Raw genomic sequence first — 15,051 nt, forward strand, 5'->3', positions numbered from 1 at the left:
CAGGATCAGGATACCCCCACAAACTCCTTCCTTGGGACTGGGACTGACCCCACAAACTCCTTCACTGGGGTCGGAGCTGAGCCCACAAACCCCTTTACCAGGATGGGGATGGACCCCACAAACTCCTTGCACCAGGATCTGGATACCCCCCACAAACTCCTTCCCTGGAGATGGGATGGACCCCACAAACTCCTTCACTGGGATGGGGATGGACCCCGCACGCCTGGATGGGAGCAAACCCCACTCACACCGGGGTGAGGCATCAACCCACGCTGGATGAACCCCACAAATCCCTTCACTGGGATCAGGATGCCCCCCATAAACTCCTTCCCTGAGGTCAGGATTGACCCCACAAACTCCATCAGGATGCAGCCTGAACTCACCAGGATAAGGACCAGGACACCCCCCTTCCCACCTCACCCTTTCCCATAAAACCCAAGTTTTACAACATTTATTTTTTAATTCTCTAAAAAACAAAAATATACCATTTCTCCAATTCAAACCAAGCCCTGACAAGCACAGCTGTTGGAAAAGCACCCAGGGCCCAGCCCGGGTCCCGCTGGCTCCAGGGATGGACAATCGGATCCCTCCCAAATAAATCTGTGTCCCCCGGGGTTTATCCACACCCATCCCTGGAAATTCGGGGTGTGGACAGAGCCAGCAGCTTCTGAAGTTGTGCACCCCAAAAAGGAGGTGCTGGGATGCAATAGGGAGAGGCAGGAGAGCCCCAGGTGGGGAGCTGATATGTGTGCATCGATATATCTGGATATAAAAATAGATGTGCGTAGTGGTAGCATTGATATGGTGGGTAAAATTGGAATTCCAGGCTGATCCCAGGCTGGTCCTGCACGATCCACGCGCGGCCCGATGTTCTCTGGGAGACTCTGTGGTGCTCACATCGCAGATTTCATCTCCCATTCCTGGACAAATTAAATGTGGGGGAGTCAATCCCTCATTTCCCTGTTCTGTAGGATCCCCTAAACCCTTCTGTCCTGGATTGCCAAGCAAATTGTGTTCTGTTCGCCATCTGTATGGCAGCTGGCTTCTGTTCAGTTTGCAGTTTTCCTTATCTCTTCCACACCTATTCCTCCCTTATCTGCTGATAAGAGGCCACTGAATGTCCCTGCATGGCTGATAAGAGCTACAGCATCCCATTGGGAGATGTGAGCCCAGAGGGTGGAGCCAAGCATTCCTGCCTGGATATAATCTGGGGATTCTGGAACACCAGCCAAGCTTTGCTACCTGGATATAATCTGGAGATTCTGGAACACCAGCCAAGCATTCCTGCCTGGATATAATCTGGAGATTCTGGAACACCAGCCAAGCATTCCTGCCTGGATAGAATCTGGGGATTCTGGAACACCAGCCAAGCTTTGCTACCTGGATATAATCTGGGGATTCTGGAACACCAGCCAGGCATTCCTGCCTGGATATAATCCCGAGTTTCTAGGAATAACAGCATGGCTTTTCTCCACTGGATTCCCCAGAGGAGCAGCAGCTGCCTCTGCCCCTGGATCTTCAGAGGAGACTCCACCCTTGTCCAGGATCCCTGCTCCAGCAGAACCAGCCCTGACACTGCAGGAGGGCTGAGCCACAATTCCAATGGGACTGCTGCCAACACCCTGACCCACAGGGTGTCAGGTTGGGTTCTGACTCTGGCAGTGTTGGTTTAGTTCACTGCATTGTTTATTTTTTCCTTTTATTTTCTTCCCTAATAAAGAACTGTTATTCCTGCTCCCATATTTTTGCCTGAGAGAGACCCTTAATTTAAAATTTATAGCAATTCGGAGGGAGGGGGGTGTCACAGGCATCTTTTATGAAAAATCCTTTCCTTAGGATTTTTCATCCTGAGAAGCTGAGAGGCCTCAGGAACAAAATGCAAACAATGGTTATCTGCTGCTGTGGAATGCAACAGGTGCATCTGTGATTGGTCTCATGTGGTTGTTCCTAATTAATGGCCAATCACAGCCCAGCTGGCTTGGACAGAGAGTCCACGATACAAGCTTTTGTTATTCATTCCTTCTTTTTCTATTCTTAGCTAGCCTTCTGATGAAATCCTTTCTTCTATTCTTTTAGTACAGTTTTAATATAATATATATCATAAAATAATAAATCAAGCCTTCTGAAACATGGAGTCAGATCCTCATCTCTTCCCTCATCGTGTGAACGTGGTCACAGGAAGGGTTTTACATTTTCCATTTCAGGGGAGGCTCCTGCCTTCCTCAGCAGACACCTGGCTTTCCAAACCCAGACACCTGATCCAGAATTTACCTTTGTCTTCCTCATCACATTTCCCTTCCCCGCCACGACCGGGGACGGCGGCAGCCTCAGGGCACTCTTGGCTGACGTGGTGCGCTTCAGCAGCGGCCTGAGGAACGATCCCTGAGGGAAAAACAGCAGAAAAAGGGTGAGAGGTGCCCTCCAAACCTCACCATGCCTGTACTTCAGGGGATCCTGTAATTCAAATCTCCATGTTCCCCACCTCGGAGCCAGCCGAGCTGGCGGTGGCAGCGATGTGACCCTTGAGGGACCTCCCGAGGCTCAGCAGGTTCATCTCGGAGCCGGCTCTCAGCCTGCCCTGCACGCCCCGCTCCAGCTGCCCCTGCACCTGCTGCTCCAGCTTGGGAAAGGCTCTGTGCCCTGCAAGGACAGCGGGAGCACTGCCAGGGCTGGGCACCACAGCTCTGCCCGCTGCTCCAGCCAAGAGTGGGCAGTGCCCAGCCCAGAGTAGCCGCAGAGTGGGCAGTGCCCAACCCAGCGTGGGCAGTGCCCAACCCAGAGTAGCCACAGAGTGGGCAGTGCCCAACCCAGCGTGGGCAGTGCCCAGCCAGGAGTGGCCACAGAGTGGGCAGTGCCCTGCCCAGTGTGGCCCCAGAGTGGGCAGTGCCCGATCACAGAGTGGGCCGTGCCCGATCACAGAGTGGCAGTGCCCAGGCAGGAGTGGGCAGTGCCTGACCAGGAGTGGGCAGTGCCCAGTCCCAGAGTGTGGGAATGTGCTATCTGTTGACAGAATTTTGTATTTGCTGGGAAATGCCCCAACAAAGGTGGAATGATGCATCTGACTCCATGTTCTCATTACTTTATAATACTGTGTTATATTAAATAATATAATACAGTATCATATTCTATATAATATAAAAATAAAGAAAACTATGCCAAAGAATACATAAAGGATACTTACACAATGCTAAAAAGATAATAATGAAAACTCGTGACTCTTTCTAGGGTCCTGACACAGCTTGGCCCTGATTGGCCAAAAGAGTCAAAACAACTCACACCAAATCCAATGAAACAATCACCTGTGGGTAAACAATCTCCAAACACATTCCAGACAAGCAAAACACAGGAGAAGCAAATGAGATAAGAATTGTTTTCCTTTTCTTTGAGGCTTCTCAGCTTCCCAGGAGAAAAATCCTGGGCGAAGGAATTTTTTCAGAGAATGTGAATGCCACAATGGAGTGACAAAATTATTTTTTGTCTTTTTAAAAAAGGAAAAAAGCTCAGAAGTTTCTCTCTTTAATTGGGAAAAAGACACTTTATAGGGCTTTGGAGACTTTACTTCAAACTGAAGGATAGCCAATTGGACAGAAGCTAAAAAGTCTTGCTTAAGCAATTTACTAGAAAAGGAAGAGAACTGATGGGTAATGTAGGGTGTTTTACTAGGAGCAAAAGCTTTTTGCCCTCAGCTCGGGTTTTCTCTGTAAAGAGCTTTGTTATTTTGCCTTCTATTAAAACTTTTCTGTTTCTAACACTAGTACAGAAGCCATCCAGCTGATTTTATGCTACTTTAGATGTGAACTATTTCTCTGAGAGCTCATAAAAGCTGGCAGGAAGAGATCCCCAGAGCCCCTGAGTGCTCCTACCGACGAGGACATCGAGCCCTTCCCGTGTCCCCCTCCTCTGGGGCAGGGTCAGGGTGTGCTGGGACAGGCACAGATCCCGGCTCTGCACGCTGGGGCTGTCCTGGGGCAGCTGGGCACTGGCAGGCCTGGCACGGAGAGCTGGGGAGGGAGGGAAGAGGAGGCACGGTCAGGAGGAAGGGCAGGGAGATGGTGGGGAGGGAATGGAAAAGAAGGGAGGATCAGGAGAAAGGGAAGAGGAGGGAGGGTCCAGAGGAAGAGAAAGGATGATCAGAAGGAAGAGAGGAGGAAGGAGGGTGAGGAGGAAGGGGAGAGAAAGGCTGATCAGGGGGAAGGGGAAGGGGAAGGGGAAGGGGAAGGGGAAGGGGAAGGGGAAGGGGAAGGGGAAGGGGAAGGGAAGGGAAGGGAAGGGAAGGGAAGGGAAGGGAAGGGATGGGATGGTGGGAACAAACGGAAGAGGAGGGAGGGTGAGGAGGAAGGAAAGAACAGGGAGGGTCTGGAGAAAGAGAAGAGAAAGGATAATCAGGAGGAAGGGAAGAGGAGGGAGGCTGAGGAGGAAGAGCAGGGGAAGGATGGTGGGGAGGAAGGGCAGGGGAAGGATGGTGGGGAGGAAGGGCAGGGGAAGGATGCTCAGGGGACAGTGCAGAGGAGGAACACTGGGGAGAAAAGGAAGAGAAAGGTGATCAGGAGGAAGGGGGGAGGAAGAACAGGACAAGGACACAGAAATCCCAGCCCTCATGGAGAAATCCCCTCTCCCATGCCCGTCCGTGGCCTGGGGAAGGTGGGCACACCCCGCCCCTCTCACCTGCCTGCCCGGGCCGGGCACCCTCCAGGGCATTGCTGCTGGCACAGCTGGGCACAGCAGACGCGGCTCTCGGGCGCTGCCCCTGCGCTGCCCGGTCCAGGCTCTGCTGCTGCCCAAGAGGAGAAGCCTGTGGGCAAGGGGGTGGTGGGGGTGGGAGTGGATCCCCCCACGCTGAGGGGCAGGAATGGGGGGCACAGACCCCGAGCAGGTGTTACCAGCTGCTGCAGCCGCTCTGCGTTGGAGTGGAGCTGTTTGGGGGTCTCAGCTGGTCCCTGCCCGGAGGGATCGTCCATGTAGGCGTTGGGGGTGGGCACCCGGCGCAGCAGCAGCCCCCTGAGGGCAGAGAGGTCGCGTTACCCCCAAACCCCGCCCGGAGCGGGAGGGCCGGGGGGTCCCCAGGTCCTTACCCGGCAGCGGGGCAGGTGCTCGGCCTGGGGGGTCTCGGGGGGGGCCCACCGCCCTTCTTTGGCTCCGCTCCTCCCCTGGCCTGCAGGGTCTTCAGCCACGCTTCCCTTTCCTCGTCAGAACGGGCCTGGGGGGGCAGGGACTGGGCTCAGGGGGTGCCCACGGGGCAGGTTCCGGGTTGAGGGGTACCCCAAAGGGAAGGGTCTGGGTTCAGGGGGTGTCTGCCAGGGCAGGGTCTGGGTGCAGAGGGCACCTCCAGGACAGGGTCTGAGCTCAGGGGGTGCTCCTGGGGCAGGGTCCGGGCTTAGGGGTGTCCCAGGGCAGGTTTGGGGCTTAGGGGGTGCCCCAGAGCAGGGTCTGGGTCAGGGGTGCCCCCAGGCAGGGTCTGGGCTCAGGGGGCACCTCTGGATAGGGTCTGGGTTCATGGGTGCCCCAGGGCAGGGTCTGGACTCATGGGTGCCCCTGGGGCAGGGTCTGGGCTCAGGGGTGCCCCCCTAGACAGGGTGCAGGTGCCCCCCAGCAGTGACAGGGGGTACCCTGGTGTCCCTCACCTGCAGCAGGGCGAGCTCCCGGCCGCGCTGGGCGATTCGGATCCGGAGGTTTTGGGGGGACCCGGCGGCCGCCCCGGGGGTCACCTCGCAGCCGTCCAGGCGCAGGGCGCACACGGGGCGCTGGGCACCGCCGGGCTCGGGGAACATGCGCAGGGCTCCGTGCCGGACCGCGCACCACAGGCGCTGCCAGCGGCCCCGCAGCCGCACGGCCAGGAACCCTGCGGGCACCCCGGTCAGCGGGCACGGGGGGCATTCGGGCACCCCCAAACCCCGGCCCCTCATAACCCCGGTCAGCGGCGCCTCCAAATCCCGGCTCTCTGCAGCCCCTACCGGGAGAGGCACCCCCCGAACCCCAGCCCCTCACAGGCACGCCCCGAACCCCGGCCCTTTACAACCCCCATGGGGGCAGCACCCCCAAACCCCGGCCCCTCGCAAGCCCCCCAAGGGCAGCACCCCCAAATCCCGACCCTTTGCAGCCCCCACCTCCTTTGGCACCCCCCGACCACCGGCCCCTCGCAGTCCCCCCCAAACCCCGGCCCTTTTGCAGCCGCCACTGGGGGACAGCACCCCCCGAACCCCACTAGCCAATTTTGAAAGCTGATCCTCTCTAATATCACCCTAACCATTAAGAAACTATGAACCAGCATTAGCCTTTTAAGCTAAATAAAGAGGGTTTTCCCTTTCCTTAATGATTTGCCTCAACTAAACCCCAGCGCCTGATTTTTTATCATGCTCGCTTCGTGGCTCACTTTCTCTTTAATTATCCGACCCAAACTTCTGTCATTGGTATCAATAAATCCCCCCTCTAGCAAACCACCCATCGCTCCAAGCTCTACCCCCTGAACCTGGCCATGAACTGAAGCTTCTTTGACCAATTTTCAAGCCCATCCTTCCTAGGAATCCCAGTAACCCTCATCTCAATAACATTCCCAGCTCTCTATTACCATCCCTAGAGACAATCGATTAATTACTAACCCCTCGCAGCCCCCCCGAGGGCAGAACCCCCCAAACCCCGGCCCTTTTGCAGCTCCCACCTCCTTTGGCGTCCTCTCCGTGCCGCGGGCTGCGTGCAGGGCTCTGCCGGCAGCGATTCTCATCCTCCTCTTCCTCCTTGCCGAGCTGGGGTGCGGCAGGATGAGAACCCAGCTCGGTGGGGTCTGAGCCCCCTGCACCCCGACCCTCACCCCAAAAGGAGCACGAGATTCGGGGTTGGGGTGTATTCCTGACCCCCTCCCCAAAAGGAGCCCAGATGAGGGGTTGGGGTGCATTGCTGACCCTGATCCCAAAAGGAGCACGGGATTTGGGGTTGGGGTGTATTCCTGACCCCCTCCCCAAAAGGAACATGGGATGAGGGGTTGAGGTGTATTCCTGACCCTGATCCCAAAAGGAGCACGGGATTTGGGGTTGGGGTGTATTCCTGACCCCCTCCCCAAAAGGAACATGGGATGAGGGGTTGGGGTGTATTCCTGACCCCCTCCCCCAAAAGGAGCCCAGATATGGGGTTGGGGTGCATTCCTGACCCTCACCCCAAAAGGAGCACAGGATTTGGGGTTGGGGTGCATTCCTGACCCCCTCCCCAAAAGGAGCACGGGATGAGGGGTCGGGGTGCATTCCTGAGCCGTTCCTGGGTTTCCCTGGGGACAAACTCACCCTGCTGAGCCTCGAGGAAGGTGACGCCGGGACACTGAGCGCCGCCAGCCCGCTCGGGGCATCGCTGCTCACCTCCTCGATCACCTGCCGGGCGAAACGGGCAGTGCTGCAGCTGAAAACGCTCCTCACAACCCCGAGAAAGGAATGGGGACACACCCTGGAAGCACCAGAGTGGGGCCACACCCCCACTTCCCCTGTGGGAAGCCACAAAATCAGAGGGTTTTGGGAAAGCTGCAAAAGGCTTCAGAGGCAGCAGAACTGTGACAAGAGCTGAGCAGCAGCCATGAGATTGGTCAGCAGAAAAATTATGTAAAATGTAGAAAAGCAAGGACAAATAGAACAATGGTCTGTGTATTAACGCTTGTCTGAATAACTCCCTAAGCTACAGAAAAGTTTATCTAGTGAGATATTAGGAAGTTGGAAGCTTAATAATGGAGCTCTGTGTGTTGTGTTTTAAGGCTTACAAGTAAGCATTATATTCGAAATAATCAAGCATTGTTTTAACCAAAGGTACCTGTGCTCATCGTGGTTGGACAGAACTGCTGTCAATGTGCTTTTGCTTTGTGTGATCAGTCAAAAAACTTATAAAGTGAGTTGTAACATTAAATTCTGGGTCTCCTGCCTGGGATGTGAGCTGGTGGCATCTTCCCATTGTCATAACCATGGAATGAGGCTGATGCTGGAAAATCAAACAGCTCAAGGCTCGTTCCCAGCAGTCCTGTCCCGTTTGTGATGTGTACACAGTGTGACCGGGGTTTTCTGACTGGGGAAGAGATGAGGATCTGACTCCATGTTTCAGAAGGCTTGATTTATCATTTTATGATATATATTACATGAAAACTATACTAAAAGAATAGAAGAAAAGGTTTCATCAGAAGGCTGGCTAAGAATAGGATAGAAAAGAATGATAACAAAAGTTTGTGGCTCGGCTCTCTGTCTAAGCTAGCTGGGCTGTAATTGGCCATTAATTACAAACATCCAACATGAGCTAATCAAAGATCCACCTGTTGCATTCCACAGCAGCAGATAACCATTGCTTACATTTTGTTCCTGAGGCCTCTCAGCTTCTCAGAAGGAAAAAATCTTAAGGAAAGGATTTTCTATAAAAGATGTCTGCGACATACAAAGCCCCCAGCCAGCGGCATCCCCCTGCCCACCCCGCTCCTGCCCGGCTGCAACACCTCCAAACCTTCCTCCAGTCCTCGGCCTGCTGCCGGCTCTGGAAGCCGATGACCAGCACCTCTCCTGCTGTCCCTGTAACCTTCAGGGCGTGCGGCATCTTCTTGCCTCGATGCTCCTTGGCGGTGACGCGGCAGCCGCGCAGGTCCAGCTCCAGCACGGGCTGCAGGTCAGCGGCGCACCTGAAACACTGAAGGGGCACAGCGGGGTCAGGGGGGCACGGAGGGGGCACAGAGACCCCTCCATGGCTGTCGGAGTGTCAGGGGGTAGGATGGTGGGGATGGAGGGAGATGAGAGATCTCTGAAGGCAGGTGGTGGAATTTGGGGTTTATGGCAAAGGGGCCCAGCTGGGAGCTGCCAGGCACAGCTCAGAGCGGGCCCAAGAGAGAGAAAGAGAGGTAAAGAGAGTGGTAAACACAATGAGAGAGAAAAGTTGCCATTACAATACAATAAATCTTCTTCTGGTCATGGAACTTGGGGTTTATTGCAAAGAGCCTGGGTGCAGGGACCTGCTGGGAGCTGCCAGGCACAGCTCAGAGCAGCCCCAAAGAGGGAGAGAGAGGTAAAGAGAGAGAAGACAAGAGCGTGGTAAAGAGAGAATGGGAGAGTAAAAGAGAGGATCAGAGAGCAAGGTTCCTGTTACAATACAGTAAATCTTCTTCTGGGCTTGGAACTTGGGGTTATTGCAAAGGGCCTGGGTGCAGGGCCCTGCTGGGAGCTGCCAGGCACAGCTTGGAGCAGGCCTGAGAGAAGAAAGGGGTAGAGAGGATGAGAGGGTAGGAGACTAAAAAAGGGTAAGAGAGTAAAAGGGGTACCAGGGAGAAGTTCCTGTTCCAATACCATAAATCTTCTTCTGTGTTGAATATTCTCATTCTCACTAACCAATCCAGTACAAGATACAAATCCTACAGCATTTCCATACAGCCTATAAGAATCATTACATTCCCACACTCTGTTACATTTTAAACCCTAAAAACTCCTCTTTGGGCTCCTTCTGCCAAGCTGGCAGGGTCTGCTCTGAGCCTTGGAGCTGTCTGCAAGCAGAGGGTGTTGTTCCATCAAAAGGGGATCACCTTCAGCCAGCCACACCATTGTTTTCCAGTTGTTCAGTAACTGAGGGATCTCAAAGCTTGCTTTCATTTCAATCTCGCTTATAATTTCCATATTCTCAAAATATTTTGCCAGACAATCATATTGATAAGGCTTTCCTGTTCCATCTCCCCCCTCTACGCCTTCCTCCACCCTCCTCACCAGCAGCACGTGCTCCCTGACGATGAAGAGCTGCTTTGCCCACTGTCCCAGCCAGCGCTTCCTCCAGAGGAACCCGCAGAGCTGCGGCTCGGGGCGCCCGGGGGGCTCGGCCTCGCTGCTGGAGCGCAGGTAATGAGCCCGGTCCTTCACCCCTTCCTCCTCCTCCTCCTCTTCCTCCTCTCCGTACGACTCGTAGTGGCTGCTGTCGCTGTCGCCGCCGCCTGGGAGCGGGGATGGGGTCAGGGCTGGGAGGGTGGGGGGCGCTGGGGAGGGGGCGCGGGGGGATCTCACCGGTGCTGCCGTGCCCGGGGGGTTCGGTGTCCTCGTAGGAGTCATCGGTTGGAAGGGACGGAGGGTTTGGGGGTCTTGGGGGGGCACCCAACTCCTTGTTCTGGGGGTACAAAGCGGTTCCAAAGGTGCTGTCCCACCCGGGGAACCTCGCAGGGTCCGGGGACAGGTGGGCACCAAAAAACCTTCAGGTCTGGTTGGACTCTCGCTGCCAGCAAGGTTGGCCAGCAGTTCCATCCCGGGCATGGGATGGGCCCCCCTCTCCCAGCCCCTGAGCCCTCCAGCTCCTGCTGCCCACCCTGAGCCCCTCAGCCCCTCAGTATCCCCTCTCCCACCCTATTGAGCCCCCTCAGTGCTCCTCTCGAACCCCCTGAACCCCCCCAGCCCCTCGGTGCCCCCTCTCCCACCCCCCTGAGCCCCCCAAACCCCTCAGTGCCCACCTGAGCCCCCAAGGCCCTCGGTGCCCCCTCTGCCACCCCCCTGAGGTCCCCAGCCCCTGCTGCCCCCTCTCTCACCCCCTGAGCTCCCTCAGTGCCCCCTCTCCCAACCTTCTGAACCCCCTAGCCCCTCTCTGCCCCCTCTGAGCCCCCCAGATCCTACTGCCCCCTCTCCCACCCCTCTGAGCCCCCCAAACCTCTCAGTGCCCAACTGAGCCCTCCAGCCCCTCGGTGCCCCCTCTCCCACACCCCTGAGGCCCTCCAGCCCCTCTCTGCCCCTTTTCTCACCCCTCTGAGCCCCCCTGATCCCCCCCAGCCCCTCGTTTCCCCTCTCACCTCTCCGTGAGGGCCCAGCCGGGCTCTGCCTCCCGCTGCATCTGCGCTCCCGGAGCCTGTGGGGAAAAGCAGCTCCGTGCTGGGGTGCTGAGGGGTCAGGGACCCCCCAGAACACGCGTGAAGGAGGAGATTGGATTGGTGGGACTCACCCGGGCTGGCCTGGCCCTGCTGAGGCCCTGGGGAGGGCGAGAGGCAGCGCATGATCATGTACTCAGCATCCTCTGCTGCAAGGGGGCAAGGCCAAGGGACAGTCAGGGACCTGTCATTAGTCCTAAACACGTTCATACTCCTAACCCTAATAACCCTCTCCACCCCATCCTTGTGGGAGTGTCAGGGGTAGGATGGTGGGGATGGATGGAGATTTGAGATCTCTGCAGCCAGGTGGTGGAATTTGGGGTTTATTGCAAAGGGCCCTGCTGGGAGCTGTTAGCCACAGCTCAGAGCAGGCCAGAAAGAGAGAAAGACAGGTAAAGAGAGTGGTAAACACAATGAGAGAGAAAAGTTCCCATTACAATACAATAAATCTTCTTTTGATCATGGAATTTGGGGTTTATTGCACAGGGCCTGGGTGCAGGGCCCTGCTGGGAGCTGCCAGGCACAGCTCAGAGCAGCCCCAAAGAGGGAGAGAGAGGTAGAGAGAAGACAAGAGGGTGGTAAAGAGAGAAAGAGAGAGTAAAAGAGAGGATCAGAGGGCAAGGTTCCTGTTACAATACAATAAATCTTCTTCTGGGCTTGAAACTGGGGGTTTATTGCACAGGGCCTGGGTGCAGGGCCTTGCTGGGAGCTGCCAGGCACAGCTCGGAGCAGGCCCGAGAGAAGAGAGGAGGAGAGGATGAGAGGGTGAGAGAGTAAAAGGGTAAGAGAACAAAAGGGGTAAGAGAGCGAGGTTCCTGTTCCAATGCAATAAATCTTCTTCTGTGTTGAATATTTTAATTCTCACTAACCAATCCAGTACAAGATACAAATCCTTGCACCCCCAGCCCCGCACTCACCCGGGCCCTGCAGCCGCCCCAGCAGCTCCCACACCGATTTCTTCTTGGCCCGAGCAGCAGCGCTGAGGCTCTCGCGGTCCAGGAGGAGCAGGAAGGAGCGCAGGTCCGACAGCAGCTTGTCCAGGTCTGCAGGGGACAGTGACAGTGACAGTGACAGAGATGTGACACCGCAACCCGGAGCGCCATGCAGGCAGGGGTGCCCAGCCCTGGCACCCACACTGGGCACGGCTAGGGGGGTCCTCAATGCTATGGAGGGGCCCCTGATATCATGGGGTGCCCCCGCGTCATGGGGGTGTCCCTGATGCCATGGAGGGTCCCCGATGCCATGGGGGTGTTCCCAAAGCCTTGGGGGTGTCCCTTGTGCCATGAGTGGTCTCCAATTCCTTAGGGGTGTCCCCAATGCCATAGGGGGTCCCTGATGCTGTGGGGTGTCTCCGATGCCATGGGTGTGTCCCCGATGCCATGGAGGTGTCCCCGATGCCATGAGGGCTCCTGGATGCCATAGGGAGTCCCCTGATGCCATGGGGCTGTCCCCGATACTGTGGGATGTCCCCAATGCCAAGGGGTGTCCCTGATGCCGTGAGGGGTCCCCAACGCCATGGGGTGTCCCCAATGCCATAGGGTGTCCCTGATGCCACCGGGAGTACGTGCCCGGTCCCACCAGCCCTGCCCTGCTGTGGCACCTGCCCCAGGCGGGCACAATCCGGCCATTGATGGGCGCGGGGGCACCAGGGGAGGATGAGGAGGGGGCCCTGCGGGGATGAAGGCTCCTCTGTTGCCCTGACAGAGCCGGTTTGTTCCCGGTTTGCTCCCGGTTTTTTCCCGGTTGCTGCTGCACGTGCAGAGGAGGAGGAGGAGGATGAGGAGGAGGAAGAGGAGCCCTGGCAGGCTGGAGCAGCTGATGAAGGCTGAAATGCCGAGGGCAGGGACAGGTTAACATGGATGAACCCCAAATTTCTCTGGGTTAGCAGGGATGAATCCCAAATTTCTCCGGGGAAGAATCCCAAATTTCTCTGGGTTCACAGGGATGAATACCAAATTTCTTCAGCTTAACAGGGATGAATCCCAAATTTCTCTGGGTTAACGGGAATGAATCCCAAATTTCTCTGGGTTAACAGGGATGAATCACAAATTTCTCTGGGTTAACTGGGATGAATCCCAGATTTCTCTGGGTTAACAGGGATGAATTCCAAATTTCTTCAGGTTAATGGGGATGAATCTCAAATTTCTCCAGGGATGAATCCCAAATTTATCCAGATAAAGGGGGATGAATCCCGAATTTCTCTGGGTTAACGGGGATGTGGTGCGCCCCAAAACAGTGCTGGCACCCCATGGGTGAGGAGGGGAAAGGAATCCCCCCTTCCACGCGTGTCCCGGGGTGGGTGAAGCCCCCTCCCCACCCCGGAGCTGCTGGCACGGGGGTCCCCCGTCCCCTCCACGCATCCCCGGCCGCGGAGCCCACACCCAGCCCGGGGGGAGAGGAAACATCTGGCAGCGCTGAGTCCGGGCCGAGCAACGCCGGAGCGGGGCCGAAACATCTGGATTTCCCTGGAAACCGGGGCAGGGACGGGGGGGAAGCGCTCCCTGCGGGGAAAGCGGCGGGGGCTGGGGCAGGGCCGGGCTGGAGGGACCTGCGGGGCACACGGGGACTGTCCCCCCCTGGCCAGGGCGCCCGGCTCGTCCTCTCCCTCCCTCCCTTCGTGCTCTCCTCCGCCCAGGCTGAATTCCTCGGCAATGACATCTCCGTCCTCTCTCTCACCCTTCTGCCCTCGCTGCGCCGCCCCCGCGCTGCCCCCCGCCCGCTGGGGCAGCGATCCGTGCCCAGCCGTGCCCAGCCGTGCCCGCAGCCCGTACAGGGGCTGCCCTGAGCGCTGGCCTGCTGCCCGGTGCCCCCCGCCGTGCCAAGGGAAAGCGGCCGGGATGGAAAACATCTGCGGGGCGGGAGGAAAACGCCCCCCAAACACACACACAGAGCGTCTCCTAGCAAAGCTCCAACAGCACTGTGGCTTCCTCATCATCCTTATCCTCGCGGCCCCGGGGATGCCATGGGAACGGCGGTGCCCGGGTGATGCCAACGCGATTCGGGGCAGCTTTTTGGGGTTTTATCGGGGCGTGCGGGGGTGACCCGGGGGTGGCTCGGGCCCAGCGCGGGATGACTCAGAGGAGGCTGCGGGAGCTGCTCCACAGCGGCCACAGCGTGACTCGTCATGTGCGGAGGCTCCAGGCCACGGCTGCAGGGTGGGGACGCTCCCCCCGCGGCTGCTGCGCCCCCAAACTGCCCCTGGGAGGGCGCTGGAAAGGGGCGCTGTGGCCCCCCTACCCTGCCATGGTGCCCCAAATGTCGGGGGGATACCCCAATGTCGGGAGGACACCCCAATGTCAGGGGGACACCTCGATCCCTCCTTCCCCTCCAGCTCCGACCCCTTTTCCCCCCGCGCCCCCCACCCCCTCATTTCACCCCCTCCTCTTTTCCCGAACTCCTTTTTCCCTTCCCTGCCCCCACGGGCACCCCCACAGCCTCCCCCAGGGCTGAGCCCCCTTTTTCCCCCCGGGTTTGTGTTGGTGCCCCCCGGCCTCGCATCCCTTTGGAGCCCCCTCCCCGTACCTCGCTGCCGGGACATGGTGCGGGAGCGGTCACATCGCGCCGGGACCGGGACCGGGATCGGGATCGGGATCCGAACCGGGATGGGGACTGGGATCGGGATTGGGATCCGGAACCGGGATGGGGATCGGGATCCGGAGCGGGATTAGGACAGGGATCGGGATCTGGACCGAGATAGGGGATCAGGATCAGGACAAGGATTGGGATTGGGATCGGGACAGGGATCTGGATCAGGACAGGGATCAGGACTGGGACCAGGACCGAGATCGGGATTAAAACAGGGATCAGGATTAGGACAGGGATCGGGACCAGGACCGGAACCGGGATCAGGATTAGGACAGGGATCGGGATTGGGTTCAGGTTCAGGACAGTGACCGGGATCGATATCGGGATCGGTACCGGAACCTAAACCAGGATGGGGATTGGGACAGGGATCAGGATCGGGATCCAGACGGGGAACGGGATCGGGGTCGGGACTGGGATGGGGATCAGGATTAGGACAGGGATCGGGATCGAGACCGGGACCGAGATCGGTACCGGAACCAGGATCGGGACAGGGATCGGGATTAGGATGGGGATCGGGAGGGGGATGGGGATCGGTACCGGGATGGGCACCGGGACCGGGCCCGCGCTGTCCCGGCCCGGCTCGGCTCGCACACGCCCTGCGGGCCCCCAGCGCAGCCCGGCCGGGGCGG

The 15,051-nt window shown here is 57.8% G+C and overlaps 2 protein-coding genes across 2 annotated transcripts in view; one reads left to right on the forward strand and one right to left on the reverse strand.

Annotated features, from left to right (window-relative positions):
* PBDC1 (polysaccharide biosynthesis domain containing 1) overlaps nucleotides 1-15,051 on the forward strand; it is a 94,515-nt gene that overhangs the window by 42,270 nt on the left and 37,194 nt on the right. The gene's annotated exons all lie outside the window — the stretch shown is intronic.
* LOC128949779 (actin filament-associated protein 1-like 2) lies at nucleotides 754-14,418 on the reverse strand. Its single transcript, XM_054294635.1, has 17 exons — nucleotides 14,360-14,418; nucleotides 11,755-11,880; nucleotides 10,912-10,986; nucleotides 10,763-10,818; nucleotides 9,993-10,092; nucleotides 9,702-9,922; nucleotides 8,461-8,640; nucleotides 7,272-7,355; nucleotides 6,656-6,740; nucleotides 5,622-5,839; nucleotides 5,073-5,197; nucleotides 4,881-4,998; nucleotides 4,666-4,774; nucleotides 3,864-4,013; nucleotides 2,483-2,640; nucleotides 2,272-2,382; nucleotides 754-920 (listed from the first exon to the last, which is right to left on the reverse strand). Exons 1-17 carry the CDS (start codon nucleotides 14,373-14,375, stop codon nucleotides 894-896), a joined length of 1,959 nt encoding a protein of 652 aa, XP_054150610.1. The 5' UTR covers nucleotides 14,376-14,418; the 3' UTR covers nucleotides 754-893.

Source organism: Melozone crissalis, unplaced genomic scaffold (assembly GCF_028551555.1).
Source record: "Melozone crissalis strain CALT ecotype California unplaced genomic scaffold, PUWL_Pcris_2 ptg000295l_1, whole genome shotgun sequence".
NCBI lineage: Eukaryota > Metazoa > Chordata > Aves > Passeriformes > Passerellidae > Melozone > Melozone crissalis.